The following is a 21,081-nucleotide window of genomic DNA, read 5'->3' as shown; positions in this document are numbered from 1 at the left end:
TTAAAAACAGTATCTGTGAAATTAGATCAAGATACTGCACTGTTAGTGGTGGCACGAATGCAAAATATTTGCTGTTAATAGCGGTAATAAGATGAGTACTTGGGATGCTAGACCGTTTAAAATCTTAACGTGCATTTTCTAAGTTCATAAAGTTCCAAAACTGGATATGTGAGCTAAAGAGAGCATTGAATAAGTAATTGTGCTGTTTGAAAATTGTCATAAGAAAAGAAGAACGTGTGTTTCTCAAGTCATTGTTTCTCAACCACTTCTTTAAGAACGCAAGATCCCCTGTCACTTGGCATGTGTAAAACAGTCAAGTTGTTTGTAAAACAAAAACACTGGAAAAATGCAATTAACACCCTTTTTTGTTTGTTTTCCTATTCAGATTGTCCCACATGTGGTCCGTTTGGTTCACTCATTCAAGAGAGATGGCTCACCTTCCAGTACAGCCTTTTTGATACAATTGACTGAGTTGATCCATTGTATGATTTATCATTATTCAGGATTTCCAGAGCTCTGTGAATCCATTTTGGAAGCTGTTAAGGTATAGTAGGAATACTGAGAGGGTGGCCTGTTTTTGTTTTGTTTTTTTCAAATATGACAGTTCTAATCCCATAGATCTAAATTCTTTAGAACTTCTGCTAGGAGAAAAGAGCTCTCCACATAATCTAATGTTGATTCTAACTGTATTTGGAATAGGCTAGAAAAATTGTCCTGAGTGTCCATGATATGATTATAGCAGGCTTTAAAACAAGCCTGAAATGAGATCCTTTATGAAAAGTACAATCTAATTTCTTAAGCCTCATGTAACTAGTAATATACTTTTGTGAGGTTTATTCTAGGCATTTCATTTCAACCCAAGGCAGAAACTGTACCTCTTCAAGTATAAGTTCAGAGCACTGATAGTATTGAAAAGAAGTAGGTTCTGAGGAGTACTTGGCATGGTATTAATCTTTGGATAGCTCCAAAACACCATCATGAAGCACTACATCTTAATACTGCAGTCAGTATTGCATGCCTCTGTGGGTAAAGGATGCTGGCCTATGCTCTTTCAAAGCAAAATTCAGCTTTTTTAGATGAACATTTGAGTGCATGATGCACTTAAAATAAAAAGTACATTAAAAAAACCCCACAACACCCCAAAACAGATAAAATTGAAAAAAAAATACAAACCCAAAACCCCGACCAAAAAATCTCTTGGGTATTACTGCCTGATTTGATAGCATTAGTATTGCAGTTAAATGCTTTGACACTTAAAAAGCCTATCAGTTTAATTCCAAGTATTGTGGACTTTATTCTTTCATTCCTACATTTTGATTTGACAGAGCAGGAATGTATTTCTAGCAGAATATAGGATGCTTTAGGGGTCTATTAAAGCTTGCAATTTGAGAGGTAATTTTTGGTGGCAGAAAGGATGCTGTGAATATGCTTCAGATCAAGGGTGGCCAGCAGCCCCTTATTCCTGCAATCTGAGAGTTGAGTAAAGAAAGCTTCGAAGAAGAGGGCTTGGGGGGGTTGTATCTTCTAGGCTATCAGGGGTAGCAAGACCTTGAAGGAGAATACGGGAGCAAGTGAAGAGAGAAGGTCCTGAATGGCAGGACCTGGTATAAAACCAAATACAAACCCCTATGAAGTGTGTTTCAATGTTTCTCTTGCAGGACATGCCCAGGCCCACTGAAGAACAGATTAAGGTGGCTCTCAATCAGAGCGCATGGACGTCACAGTCCAGCTCTTCGCCATCTTGTTCATCTAGACCTTCTGGGAAATCGGAAACTGGGAAGACAGGTCTAATTGACCTAGGAAATACTTGCTACATGAACAGTGTTCTTCAGGCACTCTTTATGGCTACAGAGTAAGTCCTTTTGAACAGCTCTTTTCATTGCAAATTAACTATTGCAGTTGTTGCTTTCTTGCTTTTCACAGAGTATTCAAGTGTCCTGGGCGCTCTCAGCTTGCTAGAGCTGAGTGGATTTCTTTGCGCTCAGTTACTGATTGCTTTGTGGAAGTCCAGCTCTGTGAAACTGTAATTTTAGCCATTAAAAATCCTGATCCTTCTGTCCCATGTCAAAAGACAAGTCCTTTTTTCCTCACTGTCCTTGCTCCCTTTGGTATTGTAAAAGTTTGTGGTGATGCTTTTGTTATAATTTGGAAGCTATTGAGAAAAGAATTGTCTGTCTATAGTCCATTCTTACACATTGAAATAGTTAAAGAAATAGGAGTTTTGCAGGGTTAGTTCCTACTGTTTAGTAGTTTTGCAGCTGCGCTGGAGCAGAATTCAGGTCTTGAAGGGAAGCGTTACATGTTTTGCGTTCTTTCAAATTGAAGTAATTATCTGAGCTGGAATAACTGCATTGTTGTTAGAAATCTAGCAAGGAAACTAATGTCTATCTCTTCCTTCAGTTTCAGAAGACATGTTTGATCTCTGCAACTACATGGATGTAACTTACTAGTGGCAAAACTACAGCATCTTTTTGCATTTTTGGCCCATACCCAGGTATGTCAGTTCATTTAATCTGCTGAGTTTTAAGGCTGGGTCTATATACCAAAACTGAGGAACAAACATCATGCCATGGGAGTCCTCCTGAGTCTATGAAAAATATAAATATGATTGATTTGTCGGGGAATGAGTCTGTCGCCAGATGTTCAGGTGGTGTGGATGGACTTAGAGAAATCTGTATTTCCTAAGTGGAACATCTTGGCATTGTGTTGTTTTTGTAAAAAGCAGTAACAGGTTTTCTTGGAGAAGGCAAAATGGCAAAATCCAAATAAGGCCTGACTTGAGATATAAGCTGACTTTATGTAACTGTCTAGGATAAACTGTGACTTTCTGCAGTGATTTTTACACTAAATTTTATTGTAGTTCAAATTCTAAAGTGAACTAAATATTTTGCTAGTGCTGGAAGGGCATAAGACACTTTTGTTCTCTTTGAGGAATAACGATAAAGTTGTTGTGAAGGGGATGAGGCTGGATCACCTTAAAAGTAAACTGGTATTTATGAAATACTGTGTTCTTCTGAAAAAAGAAAACATTTTTTTCAAGCTTGCCAGCAAGAACTGATAGAGAGAACTAACACTTAAAGGAAATGGCAGGATCATTAACTAGCTTAAGCCACATATCTAGTAATCTTAACCCTTACGTAAGATGTTTTAACAAGAACTAGCGTAAGGAAGGGTCAAGATGACCCTTCGCTCTGCTTGCATTTTTGTAACCAATCACAAGATAAGGAGGTAGTAAATCAGAAGGGATTGAACACGGAGGATTCTCTGCTAATTAGGAACCGGTCTGAGTAAGTTTTGTGGTGAAGGTGAAAAGTGCACAGTGAGGAAGACATACGGCCTTCATCCCTGAGACCCCGGCCCACGACCACCAAGAGGCAGTGCGCGTGTGCAGCTGAGAGGAGTTAAAGGCGGAGACAATGGAAATGAACTCATTGTAATAAGACCACCTTTCCACGGAAAGATCATGAATATGTATAGGTGCTTTTTGAATATGTAACATTCTATCCTATAAAACTCAAAGGGAAGTGCTGCAAGGCGCGCACGATTTTGGTGGGACGACCCCCCGTGCTGCCCAGCGCTGAATAAACATACCTACTTTACAACTTCACAGGTTGTGGAGTCTGTTTTCCGCGCGTCATTTTGGCGAGCCAGGCAGGAGACACTCTGCTCGGCTGCGGGATCGACTGCGGAGCGGACGCTCCTAGGCGCGCCCCGAGCACTTTTCTCGGAGGAGCCTCCACTTCCAGCCGCTCACCACGGGAGTAGACAACGACCTCCTGAAGTTGCGGATAAACGGTATGTTTAGTAAGGGGGCCAGTAAGTCGCTGGGGACGCCCGCGCTTGGCCGGGGCTGCTGGTAAATCGCGCAGAGACGTCTGGCGTACGGCATAGTCCCCGTATGGGAGGAGGGTACCCTGTACATTAAGGAAAAGGGGGATTCGCTGACCGATAGAGCGGCCGCTAGCGATCTTGGGAGTAGATCAAGTGAATCCGAGGTTACCGCTGCATCCCAATATTGGGAGCCAGGACGGACCTGCTAATGACTGTATAAGAAGCAGGAGAAGGGTAAGCAGGCCTCTCTACTTGAATAATATTTGCAGCTGCTGGAGGGATAATAACTGGAGTGAGGATTGTATGTTAAAAGTTTGTTGTGTGTATGTATGTGTGTTTTGAGACACAGCGCTGCTGTGAAGCGAGTGGGAGTCCTGATTTGCGGTTCCGTGATTCCGCGAGGAACACGGCCAGAGACGGACAAAGCGCCTGGACTGTTTGTAAAATTTGTAAATGCCGTGATATATATGTAAGTTGGGTTGGGCTGCCATAGTGTTTAGTCAATCTCTTAAGTATCGGGGAAGGTGTGTGGCTGATCAAAGTGGTAGGACAGAGAGTCACTCCTTTGGTGGTTTAGGGCTCGAACTTTGGGAAATTAAAACAAAGCACAATAGCTAACAAGAAAAGACCTAGAAAATAAGGATAAAGAAACAGAGAGATGGGTAACTCTCAGAACAAGGATATCTTAAGTAAAAGCCCCCTCGGTTGCATATTGACACGCTGGAGGGATATTGTTGGAACTGGGGGTACAGAGAATAAGAAGACCCTCATTAAATATTGCAATCAATGGTGGCCGCTTTATAAGCTGGAAGATGGAGCCAGGTGGCCACTTAATGGAACAATTGATTACAACACTATGTTGCAATTAATGCTGTTTTTGAGGAGAGAAGGAAAATGGGATGAAGTGTCATATGCAGATATGTTTTTCACCCTCCGAAACCATCCGGAGTGGCAAAGGGACTGTGGAATGGTGCCGCCACAGGACCCTATGGTACTTGCCCTAGAGCGGGAAAATAACAAAGGACTTAAAGGTAAACTGAGGCGGTGTTGCTCGGCATGTAGTATTGGGCAAAGATGTACTAGGAAAAATAAAATACACCTGGCATCAGAACAAGATTTAACTGATTTGTTTAAGCCTCCCCCTCGACCACAGGAACAGGATGTGGACTCGGAAGGAGCCTCCACTCCCCCGGGAAGCCCTGTATCCTCCCGTATCAGGAAAAAGTCTGCCCCAACAGTCTTACAAGCACCTCTCCGAGAAGCAGTAGGGCCTGACGGTGGGACGATGTTAATTAAGGTACCTTTCTCCACCACTGATTTGGAAGCATGGAAAAGGGTTGCTAAGGATTACAGGAATGATCCGGTAAATGTAACTAAACATTTCCAGTTTATTATAAAACAACACAACCCCGACTGGAATGACATACAATTATTATTAGAATATATGACTGAAACGGAAAAGCAATTAATTTTAAAAACTGCAGGGAATTTGGCTGAGGATCATTATAAAATTACGGGAGGAGATGTTAAAGAATATCTCCCCCTTCAAGATCCAAAATGGGATGCAAACAGATCCACGCATATGGAAAGACTGAAGGCATACCAGGGATGGATTTTAAAAGGAGTGGAGAAGGCCATTCCCAAAACTATAAACTGGTCGGCATTATATGCAATCAAACAAGGTCCTTCCGAGTCACCATCCGAATTCTTGGATCGACTAAGGGACGTAATGCGCCGCAACACACCGCTGGATCCTGGGTCAGAGGTAGGAACGCAACAACTAGTTTCTTTGTTTTTGGGCCAGTCTACAGGAGATACTAGGCGCAAACTCCAAAAGCTGCGTCCCACAGAAGGAAGGAACCTGGAAGTATTGCTGGATGAAGCGTGGAGGGTGTTCAGTAATAGAGAGGAAGATTACAAACGGGGACAAAGAAGGGTGGTGGCGGTCGTCAGGGAGGAGGAGGAAAGAAAACCCAGACGAGGACCGCCTCGATTAGGCAGAGATCAATGTGCGTTATGCAAAAGATTTGGACACGGGAAAGATGATTGTCCGGAAAAGCGGAAAAATAAGGAGAAGGGGCGGAATAGTCAGAAAGAAAGAATAATGGCTCATTTGAGGGAAGACTGATGGGGACCTGGGGAATCCACCCTAGCGGATCCACTGGTTATAATGAAGCTAGGGAAAAAGCAGAAGAAGGTAGAATTTCCAGTGGACACAGGGGCGACGTATTCGGTCTTGAACCAAGCTTTGAGGCCCCTGGGAAATGACTATATCATGGTGAAAGGGGCAACTGGCCAAAGTGAAAAGGTATATTTTTGTGAACCTCTGAGATATAAATTGGAAAAACAATGGGGCATCCACAGATTTCTGTACATGCCCAACTCCCCGAGAGCACTGTTGGGGAGAGATTTATTGGAACAATTAGGTGCGATAATTAAATTTGAAAAGGGAGAGATTACTCTGGAGGTGAATGACCAACAGTATATCCAAATAATGAGCTTATCCCTAACTAATGTTCCTATAGAGGGAAAAATCAGCAAAGAAATTGCGAACCAGGTATACCCCGGGGTTTGGGCCACTGATGTGCCCGGAAAAGCAAAAAATGCTACACCTGTGGAGGTCAAACTCAAAGAAGGACGACAGCCAGTAAGAATCAAGCAGTACCCCCTGAGGAAGGAAGACAGGGAGGGAATTCGACCAGTAATAGAAAAATTTTTACAACTAGGATTATTAAGGGAATGTGAATCCGATTTTAACACTCCCATATTACCTGTCCGTAAACCCGATGGGTCGTACCGGGTGGTTCAGGACCTACGGGCTATAAATAAAATAACTGAAGACCTCTACCCGGTAGTGGCAAATCCATATACCTTGCTGACTGTATTGACACCTGAACTAACCTGGTTTACTGTTTTAGACCTGAAGGATGCCTTCTTTTGCCTCCCTCTCCATAAATCCAGCCAGAAAATATTTGCATTTGAATGGGAAAATCCTAAAAGAGGGCGTAAAACTCAGCTTACTTGGACGGTGTTACCACAAGGGTTCAAAACCAGTCCTACTATATTTGGTAACCAACTCGCAAAAGATCTTGAGTCCTGGGAAGCCCCGCCTGAGGAAGGGAAACTGTTACAATATGTGGACGATATCCTGATTGCAACCAAAACAGAGGACGCTTGTATGACCTGGACGGTTAGTCTGCTAAATTTTTTAGGGCTCCAGGGATATCGGGTATCCAAGAAGAAGGCCCAAGTGATGCAGCGTAAGGTGATTTATCTGGGCTATGAAATCAGTGCTGGACAAAGAACTTTGGGACAGACCCGGAAAGAGACAATATGTCAAACTCCGAGACCACAAACAGTGAAAGAGGTACGAACCTTCCTGGGGATGACTGGGTGGTGCCGACTATGGATCTATAACTATGGACTGCTTGTTAAACCTCTGTATGCACTGACAACCACTGAACAAAAACACCTTAAATGGAATAAAGAGACCATACAGGCCTTCAAGTTGCTAAAAAAGGCCCTCATGTCGGCCCCAGCCTTGGGACTCCCAGATGTGAGTAAACTGTTTTTCCTTTTTTCCCATGAGAAGCAGGGGATTGCCCTAGGAATACTAGCACAAGATCTGGGCCCGTATCGACGAGCAGTTGCCTACTTTTCTAAACAATTGGATGCAACTGCAAAAGGTTGGCCTGGATGCCTGCGAGCAGTCGCGGCTGTAGTACTAAACATCCAGGAAGCCCGAAAATTCACCCTGGGCCAGAAAATGACTGTATTGGTGTCCCATACAGTATCTGTAGTACTGGAAGCGAAAGGTGGACACTGGCTTTCCCCACAAAGATTCTTGAAATACCAGGCTATAATGGTAGAACAGGATGATGTGGAGATCATAGTCACTAACATTGTCAATCCAGCCTCTTTCCTCAGTGGAAACACAGGGGAACCAGTGCATCATGACTGCCTGGAGACCATCGAAACAACATATTCCAGCCGTTCAGACCTGAGAGACAGTCCTATGGAGAACACGGAAAACTGGTTCACGGATGGAAGCAGCTACGTCCTAAGCGGTAAAAGACATGCCGGATATGCCATTACCACCAGTCAAGAAATCATAGAGTCAGGGCCTTTACCCATGAGTACCTCTGCACAGAAGGCAGAAATAATTGCTCTGACCCGTGCCTTGGAATTGGCCCAAGGCAAAGCTGTAAATATCTATACAGACTCAAAATATGCCTTTGGAGTCGTACATGCGCATGGAGCAATCTGGAAGGAGAGGGGATTATTGAACTCACAGGGCAAAAATATCAAGCACGCAGAAAAGATCATGAAACTGTTGGAGGCAGTCCAACTCCCTGAGAAAGTGGCGATCATGCACATTAAGGCACATCAGAAAGTGAACTCAGAATTGGAAAGAGGAAATGAGCTGGCGGACAGAGAGGCAAAACAAGCAGCTAAAGGTGAGGTAAATACGGAGGGGGCCTTGGTCCCTGATGGGCAAATCTCCCTAGAAGGTAAGCCAAAATATACTAAGGAAGATCAGAAGCTTATCATCGACCTAGAAGGGTCGTATAATAACGAGGGGTGGGCTCTCACCCCACAAGGGAAACTAATCATTCCCTCTTATCTAACATGGTCTCTGATAAGGGAAGAACATAGGAAGAGGCATTGGGGGGCAGAAGCTCTACATAAACACCTGATCAGAGAGATTGTAGCTAGGAATCTATACACCACCGTGAAACAAGTAACTCAACAGTGCGATATTTGCCTCCAGACTAATCCCAAGAATACCCCTAAACCAGAAATGGGTCAAATTGGGAAAGGCAACGGGCCTGGGCAACAATGGCAGATTGATTTTTCAGAACTCCCAAGAAAAGGGGGGTATCAATATTTATTGGTATTAACTGATACCTTTTCAGGTTGGCCAGAGGCATTTCCTACCAGGACGGCCAAGGCTCGGGAGGTAACCAGAACATTAATACAAGAAATAATACCACGCTTTGGGGTTCCGGCAACCATATCTTCTGACAGAGGACCACATTTCATCTCAAAAGTAGTACAACAAATTAGCTGTCATTTGGGTATAGATTGGCAGCTTCATACCCCATATCGCCCTCAGTCGAGTGGCCAAGTAGAAAAAATGAACCACTTAATCAAACAGCAGATTGTGAAATTGGGACAGGAAACTAACTTGGCCTGGCCTCAGTCTCTTCCTTTGGCTCTCTTGCGCATACGAACCAGGCCAAGAGCAAAAGAGGGACTGAGTCCTTTTGAAATTTTGTATGGACGACCCTATGGAATACAGAAAGGGATGTCCACGCAAGCCGGGGAGGAAATTATGACTTCATACATGGTGGCATTAGGCAAACAACTCAGCAGAATTCAAAAACATGTGGTTGGGACTCGAAGCAGGGGTTTGGATGGACCTGTACATAACATACAACCTGGAGATTATGTATATGTGAAGTCTCTTACAGAAAAGACCCTGGAACCACAATGGGAAGGACCGTTCCAGGTACTCCTCACATCCTTCACAGCAATAAAGATTAAGGAGCAGAATGCCTGGATTCACCACTCCCGTGTGAAGAAGGCACCTAAATCTCCATGGAGAGTCACGCAAGTACAGCAAGGAAAGCTTACCTTGTCACGACGCTGATTGTAAGCCTAATAGGGGGACTTGAGGCATGGGAGAATAATGCCTTTTTGCAGCTACATGACAAAATTGCTAATGCCATGAACTGGTCTGATTGCTGGATTTGCTTTTTGCTAAAGAAGGAGGTTTATGTACGGTTATTGGTGAACATTGCTGTACCTATGTTAACCAAGACAAAAGGATTGAAAAGGATTTATCTCAAATTTGGGAAAAAACCAAAATCTTGCATGAAGTGGCCCAAGATAACACATCTTGGGGGTTTAGTGACTTAGTGGAAAGATTAACATCCTGGTTACCGAATTTGACATGGTTGAAACAATTGTTTGTTACGACAATTACGGTTATGATTCTGCTTATAGCTCTGTGTGTAGTAGTTCGATGTGCTTTAGGGTGTTGTCAAAACACGGGGAATTCTTACAGCGAATGGAAGAAATATCAACTAAGGCAAAGGTTAGAATCAAATAAATATTTTGAGAAAGTATTAGATAAAGAGTCATTGTATTAGCTGTAGTAAAAGAATTTACTAACCTTTTTGAAAAAGGGGGGATTGATAGAGAGAACTAACACTTAAAGGAAATGGCAGGATCATTAACTAGCTTAAGCCACATATCTAGTAATCTTAACCCTTACGTAAGATGTTTTAACAAGAACTAGCGTAAGGAAGGGTCAAGATGACCCTTCGCTCTGCTTGCATTTTTGTAACCAATCACAAGATAAGGAGGTAGTAAATCAGAAGGGATTGAACACGGAGGATTCTCTGCTAATTAGGAACCGGTCTGAGTAAGTTTTGTGGTGAAGGTGAAAAGTGCACAGTGAGGAAGACATACGGCCTTCATCCCTGAGACCCCGGCCCACGACCACCAAGAGGCAGTGCGCGTGTGCAGCTGAGAGGAGTTAAAGGCGGAGACAATGGAAATGAACTCATTGTAATAAGACCACCTTTCCACGGAAAGATCATGAATATGTATAGGTGCTTTTTGAATATGTAACATTCTATCCTATAAAACTCAAAGGGAAGTGCTGCAAGGCGCGCACGATTTTGGTGGGACGACCCCCCGTGCTGCCCAGCGCTGAATAAACATACCTACTTTACAACTTCACAGGTTGTGGAGTCTGTTTTCCGCGCGTCAGAACAGTAGCTGCTATTACAAATAATATCTGATTTACACGCACTGCACACTTAATATTTGCCTTCAGGAGCCACTGTTTTTATCTTTGTACTAGAGGTGATAACTACAAGATTAATGGTGCTCTCTCGCTATGATTAAGTGCCTTAAATGTTTATGTGTACCACGTGTTTAATACAGTTTCTCTAGAATAATGTAGTCCAAAGTTCAGTGGTCAAGATCAAACGAATAGGACCAATTTTTTAAGTAGTTCTTACGTAACCTTGTCTGTCCCTCTCTTATGTGAACAGAGAGAGGCGGCATATGCTCCTAGAATTTTCTTTGAGGCTTCCCGACCACCATGGTTCAGCCCTCGATCCCAGCAGGATTGCTCAGAATATCTCAAATTCCTGCTAGACAGGTACAGTTATTGTGCCACTAATGGGAATAGATCTATAGTCTTATCACATAATGTTGAACTCTTCGGAGCGGTCGTGTAAGGGTTCCACTGCACGAGTGGGCACCGGGAATCTTGGGCCTCATTCCTGGCTGTCTCTGGTTTTCTGTATGGTGTATGGAACACTTTGCTTCATGGGTTTAATCCGTGGTAAAGTCTGGATACCATCTTGTACCCACATCACTTAAAGCAGGTTACAGTGGTAGTAATGTTTTTACAAATCTCCATTTGAGTGTTATGTTCGAGTCATGATCCTGTTGTAAAAGAATGTGGTTGCTGAAAGCCGTTTAGTTGTGCCTCTGGGTGTTTCGTGTTGGTGGAGACAGCTATAGTTCTTACAGGTTAGATAAGTCACAACGAGATGTACATGCATTTATAACCAGTTGATAAACAAGCAAATTAACGGTGGCATGGATAATACAAAAGTACCTAGATCTATTAGTAGTTCTCTTGAATTTTGGATTGCTGAGGTGTGGCTTAAGCAATATTGCTTTATGGCACATTCCACTCCTGGACAAGTTTATCCCCATAGTGAAACAGTGGTGTTTTGTTTGTTTTGGTTTTCTTCCCAACTTGTGTTTCTTTTTTGGTTTGTTTTTTCTTGTAGTTTCTTAACTTTCTTAGCTACAAAATCCTGACCTTTTCTTTGGAAATAGTCTGGCACTGGATAAACAGCTACTTGTTCTCTTAGAAAATCTGACATACAGAACCAGTCAACTGGAGAACTGATTTATCAAGATAATGTAATGGTAAATAATAAAATCGTTGTCTGTTAGGTTTTTTAATACTTGCCAGTTCTCTCAGTATCTCCATTGTGTTCTGCTATATACAGTGAAACCCACCTTAAATGCATTTGTGCTTCTCTCATACTCTGTCTTGGATGGTACTGACCTGTATGTTTCAACTTGCTTATATACAAAATAACAAATAGCTTTTTTGAATGTAAGACACTTCTAGCCACTGAACCATCTATTTTTTTAGCATAACTGGAAAAAAAAGTCTGAAATGGTGCAGCGGGATCTGTTTGTAAAATAGCACAGCTGTTTGGATCTATTTTTCTTTGTCTTCAGGCTGCATGAAGAAGAGAAAACCTTGAAAACTTTGTCTTCAGCAAAGACTTCTGAAAGTAAACCCAATGCAAAGTCCCAGAAACAAGAAGCTGTCAATAAGGCAAAAGTATTTGCTGAAGCATCTGGTAAGGGAAGTGAAGAAAGAACTCTGATCGAGAAGATGTTTGGAGGAAAAGTGAAGACTACTGTACGCCGTCTGAAGTGCAAAAGTGTGTCTCCATAGGAAGAAGCTTTCACAGATCTCTCTCTGGCTTTCTGTCCTGGAACGTACTGAAGGGAAAGGCGACAACGTGGTGCAAACTCAGACCTCACCGATGAGTCCTGCTGGGAAAAAACCTCTCAAGTTGGAAGCAAATGGTGGATGTGACCCAAGAACAAAGAAAGGAACCACAAAGGATTTTTCTGCTGAGCCAAAGTCTGAGAAGACTACAAATTCTGAACACAACAAAGGTCAAGGTAAGAAGAAAATGCCTCAGAGGGTAGTAGGTGAAAACCCTCTGTCAGCTACAGATTTACTGCATTATTTTCTGGCGCCTGAGATCCTCAGTGGTGACAACAAGTATTACTGTGAAAAGTGTGCCTCTCTACAGAATGCTGAGAAAACTATGCAAATCATTGAGGAACCTGAATACCTCATTCTCACTCTTTTGAGATTTTCCTATGATCCAAAGTGTCACGTAAGGCGCAAAGTCTTAGCTAATGTGTCTCTGCCACTTGGTTTGAAACTACCAGTCCAAAGAGTAGCATCCTCTCCAGGTGTAGTTTCAAGAGGTTGGTCTGTTGGTGTCGAGGTGTCTGATATTGGAGAAAATATTGCTAAAAAACTAAAGCCCTCAGGTGCTGATGAAGTGACTCGCCCACGATTGGAGCCCTGTTTGTTAAGCTCCGTGGTGATGCATTCTGGTGTATCCTCTGGAAGTGGACATTACTCTTCATATGCTAGAAATGTTCCTGGGTCAGGGCCTTCAGGACCCTGCCAGCAGTCTACAGGTGATTCTTTAGTTTCTCCTCAGGCTCAGTTGTTGACAGGGGAGAGTCGTCCTACTGTTGTAGAAAGTGACACTGATAAGTCAAGAGAATGGTTTCTGTTCAATGACAGCAGAGTGACATTTCCCTCATTTCAGTCAGTCCAGAAAATGACCAGTAGATTTCCAAAGGACACTGCTTATGTTCTGTTCTACAAAAAACGAAATAGCACCCGTGGCTTCAATTCGGCAAACGGAGACCCTCCCCTCCAGAAAGACCTCGTGGATGCAATTATGAAAGATAACAAACGATACTTGCGGGTAAGACATAAATACTCTCCAAAGAGGGGTCCCCAAAAGGGGATGGGGAGCAGGACGGAGGCCCGGAGAGAAGAGAGAAGCACAGCCAGCTGAGCGGGGGATGCAGGCAGGAAAGAGGGGACAGGCTGCGGGAGAGAGAGGGAAACTCAGGGCAGGAAGCAGGAGATGGTGACAGAAAAAAGAGAAGGACAGGGAGCGGGAGAGAGAGATGTGGAGAAAGACAAAAAAAGCAAGAGGCTATAGGGCAGGGAAGGAGGGATTAAAAAAGATCAGGGAGCCAAAGAGAGACAAAAAGGGAAAGAAAAATATCATGATGGGCTACAGAGAGAGAGGGAAGAATTAAAACATGGGGTCAGGGAGCGGGACAGAGAGCTCTGGGGAGAGACCAAAAATAGCAATTTTGGGCAACTGACTCCATTTCTCGAGCACTGCTCAGGAACTGCATTACCGGAAGGCTCAAGAAACGTGCGGCCTGCCAAAGCCCTGTCCTGGGCCCAATCCTGCACCCTAACATTGGTGACGAACATCACCTTGCAGAGTGGCCAGGAGTGGGGGGAAAAAAAGCCCAACTGGGAGGAAAAAAAAATTGCCCATCTGTTTGTTTGATTGTTTTGCTTTTTACAAAAGGCTATTTAAGCTCTGAATGCAGCCTGGAAGGAAAAGGAACCTGGCGTCCCAGGCTGGATACATTTAAAGCCCAAAGCCACTCAACAGCCGCACAAACCATTGCTCCCTCCCACTGTGCACACTCTGCTGCCTGCCTGCAGGTACAGGCAGCTGCCCTGTTTCTTGAGCATTCCCCAGAAGCGGCACCACCAGGCAGCTCAGAAAAACTGACTGCCTGCAAAAACTTGAGAACAGCTTAATTCTGGGCAATTTTTCCTCTCTGTAGGGCTGCTGGTGAAAGACTCATCCGTTGAGAGATGGCTCAGGACCACGCCGGGGCAGCAGTGCTGCTTTCTGGATCCCGTGGCAGTAATGGGCAGAGGGACAGGCTGTCAGATGCCAGAGCAGGTACGTACGCGGGGTGTCAGGGTCATCCCTGCTTGTTTTGTCCCAGCGAAGCCCCAGCAGTGCCAGTGCCGTGCTGCAGCCCCGGGCTCAAGGAGCCGGGCATTTGTGCAGGCTGCAGCACTGGGCTTCCCCCGCTTGTCTCCAGCTCTGCTTTCTGCCAGCACCGGGGGCACTGCAGAATGGCCTGCCCGCTCCCCACAGCCGTCCTGACCCCCATCTGCAGCTCGTACGTGGTGTCCATGTCACACAGCTGATGTGGGGGTGGCAGGTCTCTCTTGGGGCACCCAGGGAATGGGGGAAAAGCAAACGCAGTCCCTCCCTTTTGATCTTTGTCCCAAGGGTGACCTAGCAGAGATGTACCCTGCGCTGAAGAGTGTCCTGCAGGAAGGTGACAGACGATTACAGGGCAACGCTGTGACCTGCCTGACAGCAAAGGTGCCCAGTGGCCGCAGAGCAGCCCAGGTGAGTTGGTTCTCTTGGCGGCCACCACAGCAGCCTTCCTGTACCCCTGGTTTGGGTGCGATATGGAGCATCACATCGAAGTTTCTCAGGCATCCAGGCATGAGGATGGTTTCCCAGTGCCCCCGTGAGAGATCCTGCTCCCAGGAAGCACCTCCCCATAGAGCTGAGGTTGTCTCCAGCCTGTATCTGGAGCTGGGCAGTGCTGCCTGAGGGGTCTCGCAGGCAGGATGGGTTCATCTGCCTGGTGGCTCTGGCACGGCAATGATGAGCTGAAGCCCTGTGGCCATGGCTGGCTGGTTCAAAGTGTCTGAGTGCCTCAGCCTTCTCCCTGGGACTGTTAACCCGGGCACTTTTTCAGGGTGTGAAGGTGGATGCCGGTCTTGTCCTGTTGGCTCTGTCCCACTCCCACGTCAAAGTTGTGATGTCTGAGATCTGGGGCCACCTGAAGACTCTGGCAGAGATCTCCAGGGAGTTTGTGTTCCATGTTTTGATATCTTGGGGCTACAAAGTGCTGGGGTTCTGGGATGCTAAGGCTACAGTTGGCTAGGGTTATGGGGTGGCAGGCTTATGGTATGCCAGAGTTGAAGCAAGTGTCATGGTTTAACTGCAGACGGCAGCTGAGCACCACGCAGCCTCTCGCTCAGTCCCACCCCCGGCAGGATGGGGGAGAGAATAGCAAGGGTAAAAGTGAGTCAAGCAAAAGCTGTGTGCGCAAGCAAAGCAAAACAAGGAATTCATTCACCATTTCCCATGGGCAGGTGGGTGTACAGCCATCTCCAAGAAAGCAAGGATCCATCATGTGTAACGGTGTGGTGGGTTGACCCTGGCTGGAGGCCAGGTGCCCACCAGAGCCGCTCTCTCACTCCCCCCATTCACTAAACGGGAGAAAAGGCATAACGAAATGCTTGTAGGTCGAGATAAGGACAGGGAGAGATCACTCACTAATTGTTGTCACAAGCAAAACAGACTGAACTTAGAGAGGGAATTCATCAAATTTATTACTAGGCAAAACAGAGTAGAGGAATGAGAAAATAAAATCGACTCTTAAAACACCTCCCCCCACCCCTCCCATCTTCCCGGGCTCAACTTCACTCCCGGCTTCAACCTTCCCCCCCTCAGCGGCACAGAGGGACGGGGAGTGGGGGTTACGGTCAGTTCATCACACGGTGTTTCTGCCGCTTCTTCATCCTCAGGGGGAGGACTCCTCTCATCGTTCCCCTGCTCCAGCATGGAGTCCCTCTCACGGGGTGCAGACCTTCAGGAGCAAACTGCTCCAGCGTGGGGTCCCCCACGGGGTCACAAGTCCTGCCAGCAAACCTGCCCTGGCGTGGGCTCCCCTCTTCACGGGTCCACAGGTCCTGCCAGGAACTTGCTCCAGCGTGGGCTTCCCACGGGCCGCAGCCTCCTTCAGGTCCCTCCACCTGCTCCGGCGTGGGGTCCTCCACGGGCTGCAGGTGGAATCTCTACACCCCCTCATCCTTCCTCCATGGGCTGCAGGGGGAATCTCTACACCCCCTCATCCTTCCTCCATGGGCTGCAGGGGGACAGCCTGCTTCACCATGGTCTTCACCACGGACTGCAGGGGGATCTCTGCTCCGGTGCCTGGAGCACCTCCTGCCCCTCCTTCTGCACTGAACTGGGTGTCTGCAGACTTTCTTACATCTTCTCACTCCTCTCTCCGGCTGCAAAAGCTCTCTCTGTTTTTTTTTTTCCTTCTTAAATATGTTCTCACAGAGGCGCTGATTGGCTCGGCCTTGGCCAGGGGCGGGTCCATCTTGGAGCCAGCTGGCATTGGCTCTATCAGACACAGGGGAAGCTTCTAGTAGCTTCTCACAGAAGCCACCCCTGTAGCCCCCCCGCTACCAAAACCTTGCCACGCAAACCCAACACAAATGGTTACTTGGAAAGACAAATGCCATCACTCCAAATGTCCCCATCTTCCTTCTTCTTCCCCCAGCTTTATATGCTGCATATGATGTCATATGACATGGAATATCCCTTTGGTCAGGTGGGGTCAGCTGTCTTGGCTGTTTCCCCTCCAAACTTCTTGTGCACCCCAGCCTCCTCGCTGGTGGGGTGGTGTGAGAAGCAGAAGAGGCCTCGACTCCATGTAAGCCCTGCTCAGCAATAACAAAACCATCACTGTATCATCAACACTGTCTTCAGCACAAATCCAAAACACAGCCCCATCCTAGCTACTCTGAAGAAAATGAACTCTATCCCAGCCAAGACCAGCACAGGCAGCTTCCCCAGGCTGTCCAGTGACCACGGGCACAGGCCAGACCCTGCTCTGCTGGGCCTTCACGTCTGTCCCAGGAGGACTGGCTGTGCGAGGACACTGCTGTGTGCCCCCACCCTGCACACTCACACACTTTAGCTGCTCACTGGTGTTTTCATCTGTGGGCCCCATTCTTGGGCATGTTCATGATAGCGACTTTGGAGGAAGGCTTAAGGCTTCATGCACTGCCCTGAGGAGATGCCCTTTCATGATGGAACCACTCCTACGGAGGCCAGCTCTGTCACAGAAGTGCCCGTTGCCTGTCCCTGCCTGCGGTCATAGGACGACCACGCATCAGGACTGTGACCAAGCTGCAGGGCAATCAGGCCTTACACCAAAGCCAAGGGATCAGAAAGAGAGTGTGGAAGTGAAAAGAGAACAGCTCTGGGAGATCAAGTGCTGCCTGGCAGTGCTGCCATGCCAGGACTCTCTTCCCTGCCACCTCTGCACACAGAAACTGTCCCTGCACCTCAATAAAGCTCTTGGAGGAAGGATCTCAGAAAAAACCCCACCTTGCTGCAGGTTCCTTTATTTTACTTAAACACACAGAGAGCATGGCTCCTCGTTTACACAGCCACTCAGTCAGAAAAGAAAAGCAGAGACTGAATTAGAGAGGGGATGACAACATCATTGCAAGTAAAACACCATCATCAACTATATAAATTACAGAGGACAGGCTGGGCCTGTAATGAGTTAAATAACAGTTGTTATGCAGCAGAAGATGGGCAGTTTATTGCTGCCGAATACCATCCAGTCCTCAGTTTCCACACTGCATCCTTGAGCTCCTTGTTCCTCATGCTGTAGATGAGGGGGTTCATGGCTGGAGGTACCACTGAGTACAGAAGTGACACCACCAGGTCCAGAGATGGGGAGGAGATGGAGGGGGGCTTCAGGTAGGCCACCATGCCGGTGCTGATAAAGAGGGAGACCACGGCCAGGTGAGGGAGGCACGTGGAAAAGGCTTTGTGCCGTCCCTGCTCAGAGGGGATCCTCAGCACGGCCCTGAAGATCTGCACATAGGACACCACAATGAAAACAAAACACCCAAATGCTAAACAGACACTGACCACAATTAGCCCAGCTTCCCTGAGGTAGGCATCTGAGCAGGAGAGCTTGAGGATCTGGGGGATTTCACAGAAGAACTGGTCCACTGCATTGCCGTGGCAGAGGGGTAGGGAAAATGTATTGGCCGTGTGCAGCAGAGCATAGAGAAACCCACTGCCCCAGGCAGCTGCTGCCATGTGGGCACAAGCTCTGCTGCCCAGGAGGGTCCCGTAGTGCAGGGGCTTGCAGATGGCAATGTAGCGGTCGTAGGCCATGATGGTGAGAAGAAAATATTCTGCTGAAATGAAAAAAACAAACAGAAAGAGCTGTTCAGCACATCCTGCGTAGGAGATGGCCCTGGTGTCCCAGAGGGAATTGGCCATGGCTTTGGGGAGAGTGGTGGAGATGCAGCCAAGGTCAAGGAGGGAGAGGTTGAGGAGGAAGAAGTACATGGGGGTGTGGAGGTGGTGGTCGCAGGCTACAGCGGTGATGATGAGGCCGTTTCCCAGGAGGGCAGCCAGGTAGATGCCCAGGAAGAGCCCGAAGTGCAAGAGCTGCAGCACCCGTGTGTCTGCGAATGCCAGGAGGAGGAACTGGGTGATGGAGCTGTTGTTGGACAATTTTTCACTCTGAGCATGGAGGACTCTTGAAAGACATTGACAAGTTAGCACAGACTTTGTTGTTCCCATCCTATGCTGTTTTCCAAACATTACCCTATGTTTTTTTCCAAAAAAATCCCCTCAAAATAACTTCTGTTTAGTTGACGGAACTTTGTTCAACTCCTTTTTGTCAGCTCAGGTTTGTGCTGCTGAGTGAGGGCACTTTCCTTGAAGGGGCAGAAATCCTCATCTTTCACCTTGCTCTCATCCTGGACACTGGTGAGCCCTGAGGGACAAAAGGGCTCCTTATGCCCTAATGCAGAGTCAGGAGAGCTGGTCTGCCCACAAGTGACCTGCTGGTCACCAGGCAGGTGCCCTGTAATTTTTACACCTCTTTCATTGCAGGATGATCTCTACACACAATGTACTTGAAGAAGACACTGGACTGTTGTGAGCTCAGAAGAGTCCAGTTTCAAAGTCCATTTCTCAAACCTCTTTTTTTTTTTTCTCTGTGCACCTGAGCAGACAGTGATGCTGACGGATGACCTGGCTCTCTGCTCCCTGGGGTTGTCCCTGCCGGGAGCCATTTCTCTGTCTCCAAGTCTCCTCCCTGTCAGTGCTCACAGACCACATCCCACCTGCTCTGTGCTCAGCTCTGCCCTGAAGACACCTCCTGGCAGCAGGGCTCTGCCCAGGGGCAGCTTTCTGTTAGAGCATTCGTTCTTTAGAGGAAAGCTGAGATCACAGACCCTGCAAAGGTCTTCATCTTTAAGTTAGTCCCTACCTTGACCTTCCTCTTGAAATGCTGCCTCTACTAATGTCCTGCATGTCATCCTGAGCTGTGAAGAACCATGACTCATGCAGCACCCTCTCAACACCAGGACCCTGGCCTGCCAAGGTTCACTTCTTAACTCCCAGCTTCTCCCTGCACCGTCATGGGGAGCTCCCCAGGCAGGTTGAGTGCTGACCCTGGCAGGTGGCAGAGTCCCTGCCCCGGCACACAGCCATAGTCTGGTCCAGGACAATCCTGGAAGCCCTGGCTGCACACTCACCTTCACACCTCTGCAGTTGTCCCTGTCACCCTGTCATGCCCTGTCCCTCTGATGGTGCAGCAGGAAAACCCTGCTCTGGAGCACGTCCTCCTGCTCTGTAGAAGAGAGAGATCCCATAGGCTGTGGGTTATGCCAGCTTTAGGAGATCCCTCCATGAACTGCAGCTGCATTGGCCTGCACCCAGAGACTTACTGTGTCAAGGGCCGTGAAGATTTCTCCTCTTCTGAGCTCTCAGCATCCTCCCAGTCCCATCTGCCTTTAGTCGTTCTCTTCCCCTCGCTGCCTGCAGGCAGTGCCCTCAGCCCTGCTGCGCTTTGCAGAGGAGCTGCTCCTGGGCAGAGCTGTCTCTCTGCAGCGCTGCCCGCTTGCCATGAGCTCCCTCCATCCCAGGAGCCCAGCCCAGCTCAGCAGCAGAGGACCAGCCCAAGGCATTTTAATGACCCCTCTGTTGTGTTTTGTCCCTGAACCTCAGACACTGAGAGGAAATTGAAGAAACCTTTGAAGAAGTCCAAGTCAGATGCAAACTCCAAAGTTTCTTGGAGTGTTAACAGGTCCCACCGAGGACCATTACTGACGAAGCCTCCCCAGGGGCTGGTTAGAGCAGAAAGCTGGAGGCAGAGATGACAGGTAGACAAAGGCAATGTAAAGGTGGAACAGATTCTGAGTAATCCTGGATGTGTTATATTCACCCAAAGGGAAGGCTGAATTCAGCAGGCCCTGGTCCTCATGGCTGACCTAAACTTTCCCAATATTGGCTGAAGGGGCACAGCAAGGTGAAAGCCATCCAGGAGGTTTCTGGAGTTCATTGACAACACCTTCCTGACAAGGGTGTCCGAGGAGCCAGTGAGAGGGCGCTGTCCTGCAGGACGTCATCCGTCGAAACAAGGAAGAGCTGGTCAGGGATGGAACAGCCAGGGGTGGGAAAGTAGAGTTGAGGTTCCTGAGAGAAGGGAACAAGGCAAAGAGCAGGACTTGAGGAGAGACAGCTTTGGCGTGCTGAGGAACCTGCTTGGAAGAATCCCATGGTTTAGGGTCCTGCAGAGAAGAGGGAAGAGCTGTTTGCTAGACAAGGATCTCCTCTTCAAGCTTCGGAACAGTACACCCAGACATGCAGGAAGTCAAGCAACATTGCAGGAGGCTGGACTGGATGAGAAAGGAGCCCCTGACAAAAATCAAGCATGAAGAGGAAGCACAGAGAAGGTGGAAGCTGGCTGCCTTCCAGCCTCAGTGGT

The 21,081-nt window shown here is 47.0% G+C and overlaps 1 protein-coding gene and 1 long non-coding RNA gene across 2 annotated transcripts in view; both read left to right on the top strand.

The window, feature by feature from the left end:
• The window catches only part of LOC129200748 (ubiquitin carboxyl-terminal hydrolase 38-like), a 34,166-nt gene extending 18,743 nt beyond the window's left edge, over window positions 1-15,423 (top strand). The window contains 8 exon segments of the mRNA XM_054812021.1: window positions 386-544; window positions 1,659-1,852; window positions 2,401-2,494; window positions 10,899-11,008; window positions 12,115-12,381; window positions 12,383-13,400; window positions 14,754-14,876; window positions 15,235-15,423. Coding sequence (XP_054667996.1) covers window positions 386-544; window positions 1,659-1,852; window positions 2,401-2,494; window positions 10,899-11,008; window positions 12,115-12,381; window positions 12,383-13,400; window positions 14,754-14,876; window positions 15,235-15,423 — 2,154 coding nt within the window.
• LOC129200747 (uncharacterized) lies at window positions 3,063-10,581 on the top strand. Its single transcript, XR_008575079.1, has 2 exons — window positions 3,063-3,795; window positions 9,296-10,581. It is a non-coding gene; the product is annotated as an uncharacterized LOC129200747 (long non-coding RNA).
• Window positions 15,424-21,081: the final 5,658 nt, after the last annotated feature.

This window comes from Grus americana, unplaced genomic scaffold (assembly GCF_028858705.1).
Source record: "Grus americana isolate bGruAme1 unplaced genomic scaffold, bGruAme1.mat scaffold_447, whole genome shotgun sequence".
NCBI lineage: Eukaryota > Metazoa > Chordata > Aves > Gruiformes > Gruidae > Grus > Grus americana.
Note: the sequence above shows the minus strand (reverse complement) of the source record. Positions and strands in the feature narration are given on the sequence as shown.